General features: G+C 32.5%; 1 protein-coding gene and 1 long non-coding RNA gene across 2 annotated transcripts; one reads left to right on the plus strand and one right to left on the minus strand.

Moving 5' to 3' along the window:
* The first annotated feature begins 203 nt into the window (after positions 1–203).
* Positions 204–1,660, plus strand: LOC105435016. Its single transcript, XR_969128.2, has 2 exons — positions 204–566; positions 1,351–1,660. It is a non-coding gene; the product is annotated as an uncharacterized LOC105435016 (long non-coding RNA).
* An 8,555-nt stretch (positions 1,661–10,215) lies between these two features.
* LOC101204457 (transcription factor MYB26) lies at positions 10,216–12,111 on the minus strand. Its single transcript, XM_004141170.3, has 3 exons — positions 11,824–12,111; positions 11,359–11,488; positions 10,216–11,251 (listed from the first exon to the last, which is right to left on the minus strand). The coding sequence occupies exons 1-3, from the start codon at positions 11,954–11,956 to the stop codon at positions 10,447–10,449; spliced, it is 1,068 nt and encodes a 355-aa protein (XP_004141218.1). The 5' UTR covers positions 11,957–12,111; the 3' UTR covers positions 10,216–10,446.
* Positions 12,112–12,434: the final 323 nt, after the last annotated feature.

Raw genomic sequence — 12,434 nt, forward strand, 5'->3', positions numbered from 1 at the left:
AAGGTAAAATGCTGCAAAATTAGAGTTTTATAGAGGAGAAATCATGTACACAGCTTTGGTACCCTAATTTTGACATTTGTTTCATGCCTTCTTTTCAAATGTCAATAGTTTTTAAAAAGATATTATTTTAAAAAAATTTATAGTAACCGGATAAGAAATAAAAATAAAAATTAGATGGGAAAACTGAAATTGATAAATAAAATAAACAGTAATGATAAAAAAAAAGAAGATTATATTTAGAAATTGAATTTAAGAGGTACGACAAATAATCCTTTTATAGCACTTCATTATAACGTTTTATTAAATGAGCTATAACCTTTTATAGCTCTTCAATAGTTGATATTTTGATGGGTTGGTGGAGTCAATAAAACCAAGTTGAATGCGTTCTTCCGTTTCCATTTTCTATTTAAGGATTTCGACTTCTCTCTTCCTCACTGTCTTTCTCTTTCACAATTTCTCTTCTCCGCTGTCTTCTTCTTCTCCGGCTACAGAGTTCTTCGACTAGCGTTCCTCTTCTCCCTTCTTCCGCTAGGCCTTCCTCTTTCACTTTCATTCTCCGGCTAAAGGTATGTGTTTGTTTTTTTTTCTCTTTCACCTCTGTCTCTGCCGATCTCTTCATCTCCCTTGAAATTAGGGTTTACATATATATATTTTTTTTGTTTATGCTTATGGGTTTTCAGATCTTTCACTTTTTCGTTCTGCTAGGCATTTCTATTTTGCGTTTTCAGATCTGTTTTTTTTTTTGCTGATGGGCTTTTTTTGTTCCGATTTATGGAAGGAGATTTAGAATAAGAATCTTCCAAGTTCTTAAGGTACAAAGTGCTTGTTCCGATTTTTGTTCTCTATAAATTGCTTGTTTTTTACGCGTGAAGACTTTTGTTCTTTGATTCTTCAGTGGTGTTTAGCGGCAAAGTCAAGTTTTTGGGTTGTGTTGCAAGCTATTCTGAATTTTGATATTATTCAAATGTTGATAGAATAATGAACACAAAAATTCAACCATGTCCCTTTTGGTTTTCTTTTTCATATATTTTCTAGCTGAAGATTTCAGAGCTTATAATTAATCGCAATCTGTAGTATTTTTTATTTATTTTTATATGATTGATATTGACTTAGCATGTTCTGCTTTCATTCTTGATTCTTGTCCCTTCCACGATGTTTGTCGTTATGCATAGGGCAACATGGATTTAATGTGGAATTGTATCTCTATGAATCCTGGCCTGCCTTAAAACTGGTATTTAGTACCAGTGGTCTGTCTTTTACTTATCTTGCTGAAATTAGCCATGCCTTCAAATTTGGGTCAAGGAATAATACAAAGGGCTCTAACTGAAGTCAAAATGACACAAATCTCAGGAACTATATCTAAATAATAAGTGAAAATAAAGTGAAAAGTCATGCCAAAAATGAAGCTTTGCAATATAGTGCTGGTGCATTTCTTCTTGGAAGATCTTGGCTGCCAAGGTGGGATTTACTACTTGGGATTTGAAGAACTGAAAAACTTGTGTTATTTGTTGATGAATAATGTGATTTAACAATGTCTTTGACTTGCTATTGGAGCAATGGTTTGAAGCTCTATTATCATTATCATCTGTATATGATATTGTGGTCCGATATTCATCATTATATATTCTATTTCTATTTTATATGATTTTGGTTTTTATTCGATTTCTTTTGTCATTGCAATAGATGAATTTGTTTGCCTTAAAAACATGATGCTATGATTCTAACGTATTAAATCACTTGGACTAAAAGATCGTTTTTATTTGTAATACGATCAATTTGTAATATGGAGGTGGCTACCTATCTTAAATTTATTATCTTACAGATTTCACAATCAGTATAATCGCACAGTTACAAGATGTTGGACAATTTGGAGATGTGAGTTTTATATGTGCACTAGAACTTTTTTGTATTAAATGATACAAACTAATTTTGATCCTTTTCTTTTTTATGTTTAATACATGATTTATATTTTTATTTAATGTTCAATTGAATTACATAAATAAAATTAATAAAATAAAAAATAAATCTTGAAGAGAAGCAAGAGAACAAACTCTTAAACAAAAAATAAGAAAAACAAGAAACAATTATCAAACATATCTTCTGATTATGTTTCGTTTTTTTTCAAGAAGCAAGAAACAGAAACAGTTATCAAACATGTTCCTGTTTCTTGTTCTAAAAAAAGAAGAAACGGAGAACAAGAAACAGGAAACAAGAATATATCTATAGTAAGGGGAGTAAAATAATATTTTGATACAGCCGATGTTACGAACAACCTGTGAAAGATTAACTTATTGATCAGATAGACAAAAATATATCTATAGTAAGGGGAGTACAACTACGAGACTTTAGTGGAATGACCATTTAGTTAATGAATGTTGATTAGCTCAATATAAACGAGTTTAACAAGTTAATCTTGGATCATTGGAGCCTATGATCTATAAGTTCATTAGGTTCACCTGCTAGCTCATATGGAATAAACTTAGAACAATATGATGAAATAATTCGAATTGTTGGAATTAGGTAAAGAGAGAGAAATCGACGAATATATGCGATTTTGCCTTCAATTATCAGTTTGAAATATAAATTTATGTTTAAATGTGATTTCAATATTAAAAGTATGAATATCAAAAAGCTTTGAATGCTCGAAATTGATGGAGATGGTCAAAGTTGTAAAAAGTTCAAACGTTGACTTTTGACTTGAGAAAGTCAAACTTTGACTAACTTTATATTCAAATGTGATTTATATTTTGAAAAGATAAATGTGAATTCATGCTCGGAAGGTCAGAATTAGTCCAGAGAGGCAAAATGGTAAAAAGTCAAAGTTTGGCTTTGATTTGAATGGTCAAATGACTATATTGCTCTTGGACTAAAGTTAGTGGAAAAATCAAACATTTTGTTGGATACTCTCTAACATTTATTAGGAAAAGTGGCAACATGAGATGAAGACACATAACCCACTAAATTCCACTAATTGTTGATGGAAAATGAGCTGTCAAATTTAGGTTAATCTTTACATGCAATAGTTGCAAGTCTTTTGCCTATTTAAAGGCTTGTTTTCAAATTGTTAAAAGACTTTTGGAAAATTTTAATTTTTTGAAATTAAAAAAAAAAAAAAAACTTACCTAAGTTCTCCCAACTCTAATACAACTTCCATCTATTTCCTTCATTTTTTCACTTATCGGGTCCCACAACCCATTCTAAGTCTGGAGAATAGCAGGTCAACTCTAGTGGTAGTCCTGGATTCGTGTTTGTGAGGAGATATCAAGGATCGGGAGGCTCCTGAGGTAAACTTTTCTATAAACCCTAATTTCATTTAATTAGGACAGTTTATGCATGTTATCATCTAAATTGTTTAGATGCATTTAGAGTAAAGTTGTTCTTTTATTTTTGTTGCACATGTCTTGTATTCCATTAAGATGGAACCTCAGATTTATCGATGTTGAGGTAGACCCAGATAAGACAGGTATGATCAACAATGAAAGATACAAACTATCGTTTTCCAGATGAGGTGGTGACCTTGGAAAGACCCCAAACGTCACTATGGATAAGGGTAAACGGTTGTGTGGGTTTATATGGTTGAGGGAAGTGAAACTTGATATTGTTTAGCCCATACACACACATCACACGATAGAGAGGAGACATCAAGTTTAGAAGAAAAAAAAAAGGAAACAAATATTGCATATACTTTAAAGTTTAGGTGGCCTAGCCGAAAATGCCACAACAAACAACATGTTCAGACATGCTAAAGTAGGAAGATGGTAAACTAGCTCTAGAGAAACTACTATCTGAGGTATCATCATCAAGAATGTAAAGTCTCACGCTATGTTGGGCAATGCCAATCGTCCTCCTCGAGCTCATGTCCTGAAAACAATTAGATTCAGGTAAGAAGATAATTTTATAATGCATCTCACGAGTGATCTTGCTTATAGCTAGATAACAAATTGTAAGACAATTTAGGCACATGCAAAACATTTTGGAGAGTCAAACCTTCAAAGGAACTATTTGTCCTTTGCCAACAATCAAGGCTAGAGGGTCATCGACTATCTGTATTTTTTCATTACCAGCAGACGAGGCATAAGAGATAAAATGCTCCGAAGAACCTGTCAAGTGATTTGTAGTCACCGAGTCTAAAATCCGGTGATTCTTCCCATCAATGCTAATAATCCTAAGGGAATGAGGCATACTTCACTGAGTAATAGCACCCAGAGTGAGAGCCTGGTCTGGCTTGCAGTAGGGCCAATTTATTAAGAAGTGCTGGTAGCGGTAGTCTCACTAACGTGGGCACGTTCTGAGTCTTGTTTCTTGTTGGAGGACCGTTTCTTACCTCCTAAGGATGACTGTAGAGTCTCCAACATTGATCCTTGGTGTGAAATTGTTTCGTGCAGTTGCTCACAAACAAGGATTGGTTTCTCATTATCTTGTCACAATCATAATTCGAGGACTGAGCACTAAAGGTAATAGAGTTAGTGACAGAGGTAGTGTGTACATCCATAGCACTAGTACGGTTTTCTTCAAGACAGGCTTCAAAATACACTTTCATTAAGGATGAAAGAGATCTTTGTCTGAGTATACGACCACAAACAATATCAAATTTGGGATTAAGCCTTACTAGAAAGGATTTTTTTTACAAATATATAATATGATACTTACTTAATTCTATAAGTAAAATGTAGAACCTCAAATGCCACCAACGAAAGTCCAAAAACTCATAAGAAATCCTAAAGATAACAACAAGATTTGTCATTGTCATTGTCGTTGTCGTGGTCACCATAAAAAGATAGGATAGGTTATTGAAAAAGCATATGAATCTCACTCACATATGTCAGACCAAAAGCACAGACAACAACTACGTCTAGGGAAAAAAGATAATACACTAATATTGAAAGTTAAACAGTTACAATGTAATAGTTATATGCAATATAATACTCATACTCCAATGATTCATGTAATGCTTAACTTATTGATCACCTAGGTTCCCCTAAATGTGAGACTCTCCCTCAAGTATATCTAGACTCTCCTAAGTGTGAGCTTCCCCCACTCTCCACATGCTTAGCCTCCCATTAAGAACGAGAATATAGCGTCTTCACTTCAACTTTGATAATGAGCGTGAGGCTTCTTCTCACAGTAATATCTTTCTTTCTGATCAACAATCTTCCTTCTCTAATGGATCTTAGCTCCTCTAAGATAGAAAATCTCTTCTCTTGGCTATGTATCGGGCTTCCCCTAAGACTGAGAATCTCTTATCAAGAACAGTGGTTTAAGTTCCCCTAAACTAGAGATATCTTTATTTTGTTACAATCAACGAACAAAGAAACTTGCACAGTGAAACAATCAGCATGCTATGAGCACAAGAACACAATGAAGAACACCATGATGTAGAATTGAATGAACCATTGCACACTAAAAAGATGCAACTCTCTTAAATAGCAAAAAAAAAAAAAAAAAAAGCTCAACATATTACATTCGACACCACTAAATGGGATTCATAATTTACTTTAAATAATCGTATCCATAAAAGAAAATAACACCCATTAGAAAGTGATATGTCGTTATTCCAAAAAGGAAAAAATATTAGATAAAATAATTTAGTCATAACTTTTCAAATAAAGAAAATAATCGAAAAATCTTCCGATGTTAAAATAAGATGTTAAGATTTTTGAATGGCATGTGAACATAAACTATTTAATTGTCTTTATAGATGATTATATTAAAAGTTAGTTTTGAAAAGAATCTATCTTTGATGTGAATTAAGTGATATTATCATTAGTAAGTAATGTTTCTTTCATGTTAAAACACAAATAAAATGTGTGGTATGAAATTTTCTTCGACAAAAGATCGTTGGATGCATTGAAAGTTTGAAAAGACTGATTAAAGAAGATCCATATATCATTCAAAAAGTTCTTACCTCTTCTTCCAACATTAATGAGACTCATCATCCATTGTTGCACCTCTCTATTTCCAATGACTATCTCGAATTCGCTCGACTTCTCATTCATTATGAGCCTTAACTTGCTGTTGAGGTTGACTTCTTCCAACGAACGCCTCTCTATATTGCTTTCAAACATGGAGATGTTGAGATCGTTGAAGCTTTGTTGAAAGGAGCATGAGTCCTGCCTTTGTTTATGATAATAATGGCTTTATTCCTCTTCACTATGCAACACTTTCTGGAAAAATAGATCATGCAAGAGCTTATCAAAGCAAGACCAAGATCCCTTTGGATGAAGCTCAACAATGGTTAAACTGTTTTGCATTTATGTGTTCAAAGTAACATTTGAAGGGGATGAAGTTTCTAATCGAAACATATATGAATTATGATGAAGACTTCTTAAACACAATGGATGACCATGGGAGTACTATTTTGGATCTTTCAATAAAGCTACGACAAAGCGAGCTAAGTATAACTAGAGAAAACACACCAAAATGGTTCGTCTGTCAATTGAATGAATTACAGATGGATATATATAATAACATGTAATAATAAACCTTTTCTAACTCTTTTTTTTTTTTTTTTTTTTTTGTGCTATAGATGTTGGGATATTTATTCCCAGTTTTAGAAGTAAAAACTAAAATAACATAGCAAACATCGAAGACTCTTCCACCACAAAAGAAAGTTTATTAGAATTATTCCAAAAGATCTCAAAGATAAGAAACCTTAGAAGACAAGAATCACGAAAATATGCATCCAAAAGGAAGACTGGGCCACGGTGGAATACATGGAGAAAAAATTTGACGTACAAAGGGGATTGGTTTCAAGAAGTGAAAACCACAATGATGTTAGTGGGTATAGTCATTGCAGCCGTCACTTTTCAAGTGTGAGTGAACCCTCTTTGGTGGCGATTAGCAAGAAGACACTCCATTTAATTCTTCAAACTACTTTCGTAATCATTATTATTATAGAGCAAATATCACTTAAATAACGTCAATTTTTGGGACAACATGTTGTTCCCTATCTAGCTGAAACTGCAATAATGAACTCGGGGCAATCTTATACATATGCATCTTACTTGTGGTTGAACTCAATATCCTTCTTGACATCCATTAGTGTGATTTTGTTAATTGACACCACAATGATGTTAATTAGTGTGCTATAGATGTTGGTTATTTAAACGTTGAAAGAAAATGGATAGGCATATCAGAAAATGTGCCTGGAAATTGGAATGTGTGTTTACCAACCAACCACTACTCTTAGAAATGTTCGCACGTCTTCAATTATGAAGCTTGAAGTCAACTTACATTAACCAGCGGCCAAAAGATTGAACTACTCTTTTGCTTTCTACCCAATGGGAAACAAAATAGTTGGAAGGCAAGTACCTAGCTTACAACCAAATTTCCCGTTCAAAACAAACAATTCTGGCTGATTATCATGAATGCTAACATTTCACTCATGCCATAATTTATTTTCAACTCTGATATGGCATCATAGGTTGTCCAGCTTCCTTAATGTAACTAGCTTAACTGCATTGATTGTTTGGAGCAAAGAAAAAAAGTTAACAGCCTACAAAAATTAGTTTGACTGACTAGATTAGCTTTAAAGGGGAATGTAACAAATCATTACATAAGTGCATTCTTAACAACAAAAGAGAAAAAAAATCATAATGTGCATTAGAAATCACTCCATTTTTTAACAGCAAAGCAACCAAGGGAGGACGGAAAGTTATTGCTCGAAGGATTGCAAAGGGGCGCTCAAGAATAACTGCATAATGTTCATCTCAAATCAGATCCATTTGAATCGCTCTGCCAATATCTTGTTGTGTTAGTTTTTTTTTTTTTAATTTAAAATTAACTCAATAGAATGGTATCACTGGCTGAATAACCCCTTTTTGTCGGTTTTCTTCTTAGGCCTCGGAATACAGTCTGTATAAACTTCTCTATTTTTAGAATTACCATGCATTAAACCTTCCATATTGAAGTTTCATTTACCCTTAATTTTTATTTCTTTCTTAACTTAGCTAGAGAATAGTTTACTTTGGGTTCATGGGGACTGTTGATGCTGGCTCCTGAGCAAATAAACATAGCTCAAGTCCGAAAGTTGCAAAAAGGAAGAATATGTGATTTTTCAAGTCATTTTAGGACTTAAATCGTTACTTATCCGTATTTTCTTTTGTTTTAATATTATTTTCTCCCACAAAAATAAATTATAAATAGGCCAAATTGCAAAAACCACCTTTAGTACTTGTAAAGTTGCAATTACATGTCAAATTTTCAATTGTAAATGTTGTACCGTTGAACTTGTACAGTAGTAAAAATGTTAACAAATTTTCAAGTTTGAGAGTTATTTTTCATCATCTCATACTTCAATTTTTTAAAATCTATGGTAAGTTTGAAAGTCCAATCCAATTTTACCGCTGAAAGTTCGAGTCAGAAATTGAAATTACCACCATACTTTGACTTTACTTATATGCTATTAGTTCCTTGTAGATATTATTTTAGAGTTTGTACTTTTGGCTTTAGTTGTGGTTCTACACTTCTACACGTTCATTCATTTTAGTCACTATGTTCTCGAAATATCTAGTTTACCTTTTTACTTTTAAAAAGTCATTATTTCATCCTTCAAAACAATTTTTATCTCATTTCTTTTGATTGCTATGCTAACATTTAAGTCATAAACTTGTATTAAAAGAGCTTTTCTGTTGACATCCATTTTAAAAATTTGCTAATAGGGATTAAATATAAAAGTATAGTGATCAAATCGAATTTATAAAAATCAAGACAGTATCCTAACTTTCTTTCCCCCACTAAATATAGGTTACTGTGAGCTGTAGAAGCTATATATGAGATTGGAATTAGGATGGGATGTTGCATTTTGAAAAGAGTCAAGATTTGTGTGAAGGGTAAGAGGAGTTTGACAAGGAATTTCTACATTCTCAAAGATTAAGACATTCGAAATTGAAATAATTGATATACAAGCTATAGCTATGTATAGTTCAGTGCCTATCTTTAGGACACTGGAGTTTGCAGTTGCCATAAATACATGGCACCATAATTATCAACACTCTCACCCTTTTCTCATTCTTATTTCTCAATTCAATTTCTTGGGAAATAATATGCACCTAACCAATTTGGACAGAACTGTGGGTTAATATTCTCCAAATTGTTTAACACTTGTAAATAAATAAGGTGGTGATTATCACACTTGTAGTTTAACTTAGTTCAATACTTAGAGGTTGATGGTTCTTGGTTCTAACATATAAGAATTTTTTCCTTTACTTAATATATTTTTAGAAGTCATTTAAAATATATATTATTCTTACTTCAAAGACCTAATTAATTTAATACTAAATAATCAATAATTTCTAAGCTTTTAACTTCATTTTCAATCTTTACGCAGCACTTTCTTCAAGAATGCATTTTTATCAATTTTGTGGGTTGACAACGATGACGCATTATTCTTTTGAAAAGGTTTAAATTGTAGTCTTTTTTTTTTTTTTTCTTATAGAGATAAAATAACAACAATAATAATAAAGAAAGAAAGAAAGAGACCATTTTGACTTAGTAGTATGCTTGAGAAAATGTCAATTTAAACCGCACAAAATTCTATCTTTTCCATATTTGTTCGTCTTCAATACATTTCTGAGGCCAACCCTCTTCATTTTGTATTATTCTATTCTGCTTTTTCTTTTTTACTATTATTTATTATTATTATTGTTTTATTTTTACGTTAAATTATAAATCCATTCTTTAGTTCTAAACTTTTAAATTAAGCATTTTTAGTTATTCCTTAATCTTGTGTTCTAATTTAACATGATATCCTAATTAAAAACATGTTGGGTTGATTTTAGTACTCATGACAATTTAAGATTAAAACGAAATGATTGTGGAAATAAAATAGTGAAAACGGACAAGAAGACAAGATACCTTATGAAACAAATGTTTTCTTCTTTTATTATTATTATTTTTTCATCTAAGAAAGAGATTATTTGTCATTTTTAATTAATATAATCAATCTTTACTTTTGTACTCTACAAAAATTACATACTTATTGCTTTTGAGTTAGGCTTACTTTGACTGCCAATCAAATTTTAGTGGAGAATTTTTATAATCAATATAATTTTCTCATTTTGTCTTTTGTTAATTTTTTAGGCAATTGTTTCTTATTATATATACTTTAATTTAGAGAGAGAGAAAAGAGTAGACTACAAATATAAAGATACGTGCTTAAGTACGTAGAAAGAATAATAACATAACATACCAAACATATATTTGAGAAATTTGGAATGAAGCATGTGAAACAAGGCTATGTATTAATTGTAATTGACTAAGCATTACTTAGTAAAGAACCTGAACTAGCAACTTCTAGGTTTTTCCATCCTAGCTCTTACCTTCTCAAACATACATATGTATATATAAGCATCCACAACAACAAAAAAACCAATTTCATTTTTTTTTCAATTATTACTTAGCTAGCTAGACACACACATACTGTGACCTACTACGTACCTATGTATCCTATGCATCCCAGCTTGATGAAACAAGGTCGTTGGATAATCCCGTTAATCCCAACGATGACGAAGATGATGACAATGATGAACACGGCGGGTTTTGTAAGATCGATGACATGATCATATCAATTTGCTCCATAGCCATTTGATTAGTTACCATGCATTGATCTTGTGGATAGTAACCATTTGAAAAGCTTGATAATTTGATAATTGGATCAAGATCTTGCAAAGGAGCTGGAATTTGTGGAATTGATGAGCAAATATTTTCCTCGCCAACCTCGCATAATTTTGGCATCGTTGTCGTGGGATGCAAAAATGAAATGTCAACGTATTGTGGTAGTGTAGCTGCTGGAGTGACGAACTCTCCACTTGCCACCACCGGTTGATCAGAGTCGAGCGGTTGGAGACGATAGCCTCCTGATGATGGCCACATTGGACGAGGGTCATGAGGGGAAAAGTTTGTTGAGGAGGAAATGGAAGGAAGTAAATGAACCAAATTAGCATTTGGATTGAGATTGGTAAATTGGTCAAGCTTGTAATCAATGAGATGATCAAAACTAGTTTGTAGAGTTGAAGTTGGAAGACATGGTTGGTCTTGATGGGCAGAGGTGGTTAAAATCAAATTAGGGTTTGCATTGAGAATAATAAATCCCTCGTTATTAATAGAAGCATTAGGGTTTTGGAGATGGCCAGAAAAGGTGGCCAAAGCAGAAACCTCATGAGAAATCAACTTCTTTTTTATGTTTGAATTCCAAAAATTCTTCACTTCATTGTCGGTTCTTCCAGGTAATTGCTTCGCTATTTGAGCCCATCTAAAAGCAAACCAAATCCAACAAAATATTTTGAGAGTCCTCGACGAGTAAAATAGAAGAAAAAAGGATGGAGAGAAATTAAAGAGTGAAGAGAGAACAATTATTACCTATTACCAAGAATGCTATGGAGTTGAACAATGAGGGAAGCTTCTTGGGGAGAGAAACTCCCACGTTTAAGGTCAGGTCTCAGATAATTTATCCATCTTAGTCTACAACTTTTCCCACATCTCTGCAAGCCTGAAAAATACACCATCAAAATAAATAATTATTAGAAGATGGGAAACAATGTGACTAATGATTCTATATTGCTAAACAAATGAGTTAGAATTAGAATTTAGAACTTCTCTTTCCATTTATAAAAAAAAAAAACAAACCACAAAATAATTACATCAGAGAATTACGAGAAGAAAAAAGGAATCTTAAAACGAAGATTTATTCTTTAGCTAATTATTAGTCTCATCACATTTTTTTTTAAATAAAAAAATAAAGAAAACTTTTTATAAGGCTTTGCTTAAGCTTACGAGTTTAATAGTAACTATGACGGTCATGGGAAAAAAGAGAAAGTGATTCACCAGCAAGCTTGGGGACAGAGCTCCAACAGCCATGGCCATAAGTAGAAATGTAATTAACAAGCTTCTCATCTTCCTCAGGTGACCATAGCCCTCTCTTCACTTTCTGTTTGTTACAGCAAGAATGGTGTCCCATTTCCTTAACTTCTCTCTCTTTCTCCCGCTCTAAAAATTAAAAGAAAAATGGAAAGAAAAGACAAAACAGAAACTTTTTACAGAAGAAGAAGCTTAAAGGTTTGTGATTTTAGAGAGAGAAAAAGTTGAAGAAAGAGAGAGTGATTCAGATTTTGGAATGAGAAGGGAAGGAGGTTATGAATTTAATGTGGGGGAATTGTACGGTTGTGGGCCGCTCGGGGCTTATTGGAAAGAAAAAAAACTTGGATGCATCTATATGTTATATGTTATAAGTTATATGCTCTTCCTCTCCATCTCTGCACTATATAAAAACCAAATTATCCAAATATCTTTTAAACTTTTTTATTTTTATGCTTGGCAACATGTATGGATGCACCTAACCATTGTCTTATGCACAATGCCTATAAGTTGTGTTTTTTCGTGCTTGTAACAATTTCTAGTGTTACAATAGTATAAAACAACAGTTAAAACAAGTATTT

The sequence above is a fragment of the Cucumis sativus genome, chromosome 3 (assembly GCF_000004075.3).
Source record: "Cucumis sativus cultivar 9930 chromosome 3, Cucumber_9930_V3, whole genome shotgun sequence".
NCBI classification, from domain to species: Eukaryota; Viridiplantae; Streptophyta; class Magnoliopsida; order Cucurbitales; family Cucurbitaceae; genus Cucumis; species Cucumis sativus.

Bases quoted from the DNA above. Each gene is read 5' to 3' on its own strand.
- LOC101204457 (XM_004141170.3), bottom strand. From the start codon at position 11,956: ATGGGACACCATTCTTGCTGTAACAAACAGAAAGTGAAGAGAGGGCTA. The intron at 11,489-11,823 runs GTGAATCACTTT...TGTATTTTTCAG, and splicing joins CTCTGTCCCCAAGCTTGCTG to GCTTGCAGAGATGTGGGAAA. The intron at 11,252-11,358 runs GTAATAATTGTT...GTTTGCTTTTAG, and splicing joins CATAGCATTCTTGGTAATAG to ATGGGCTCAAATAGCGAAGC.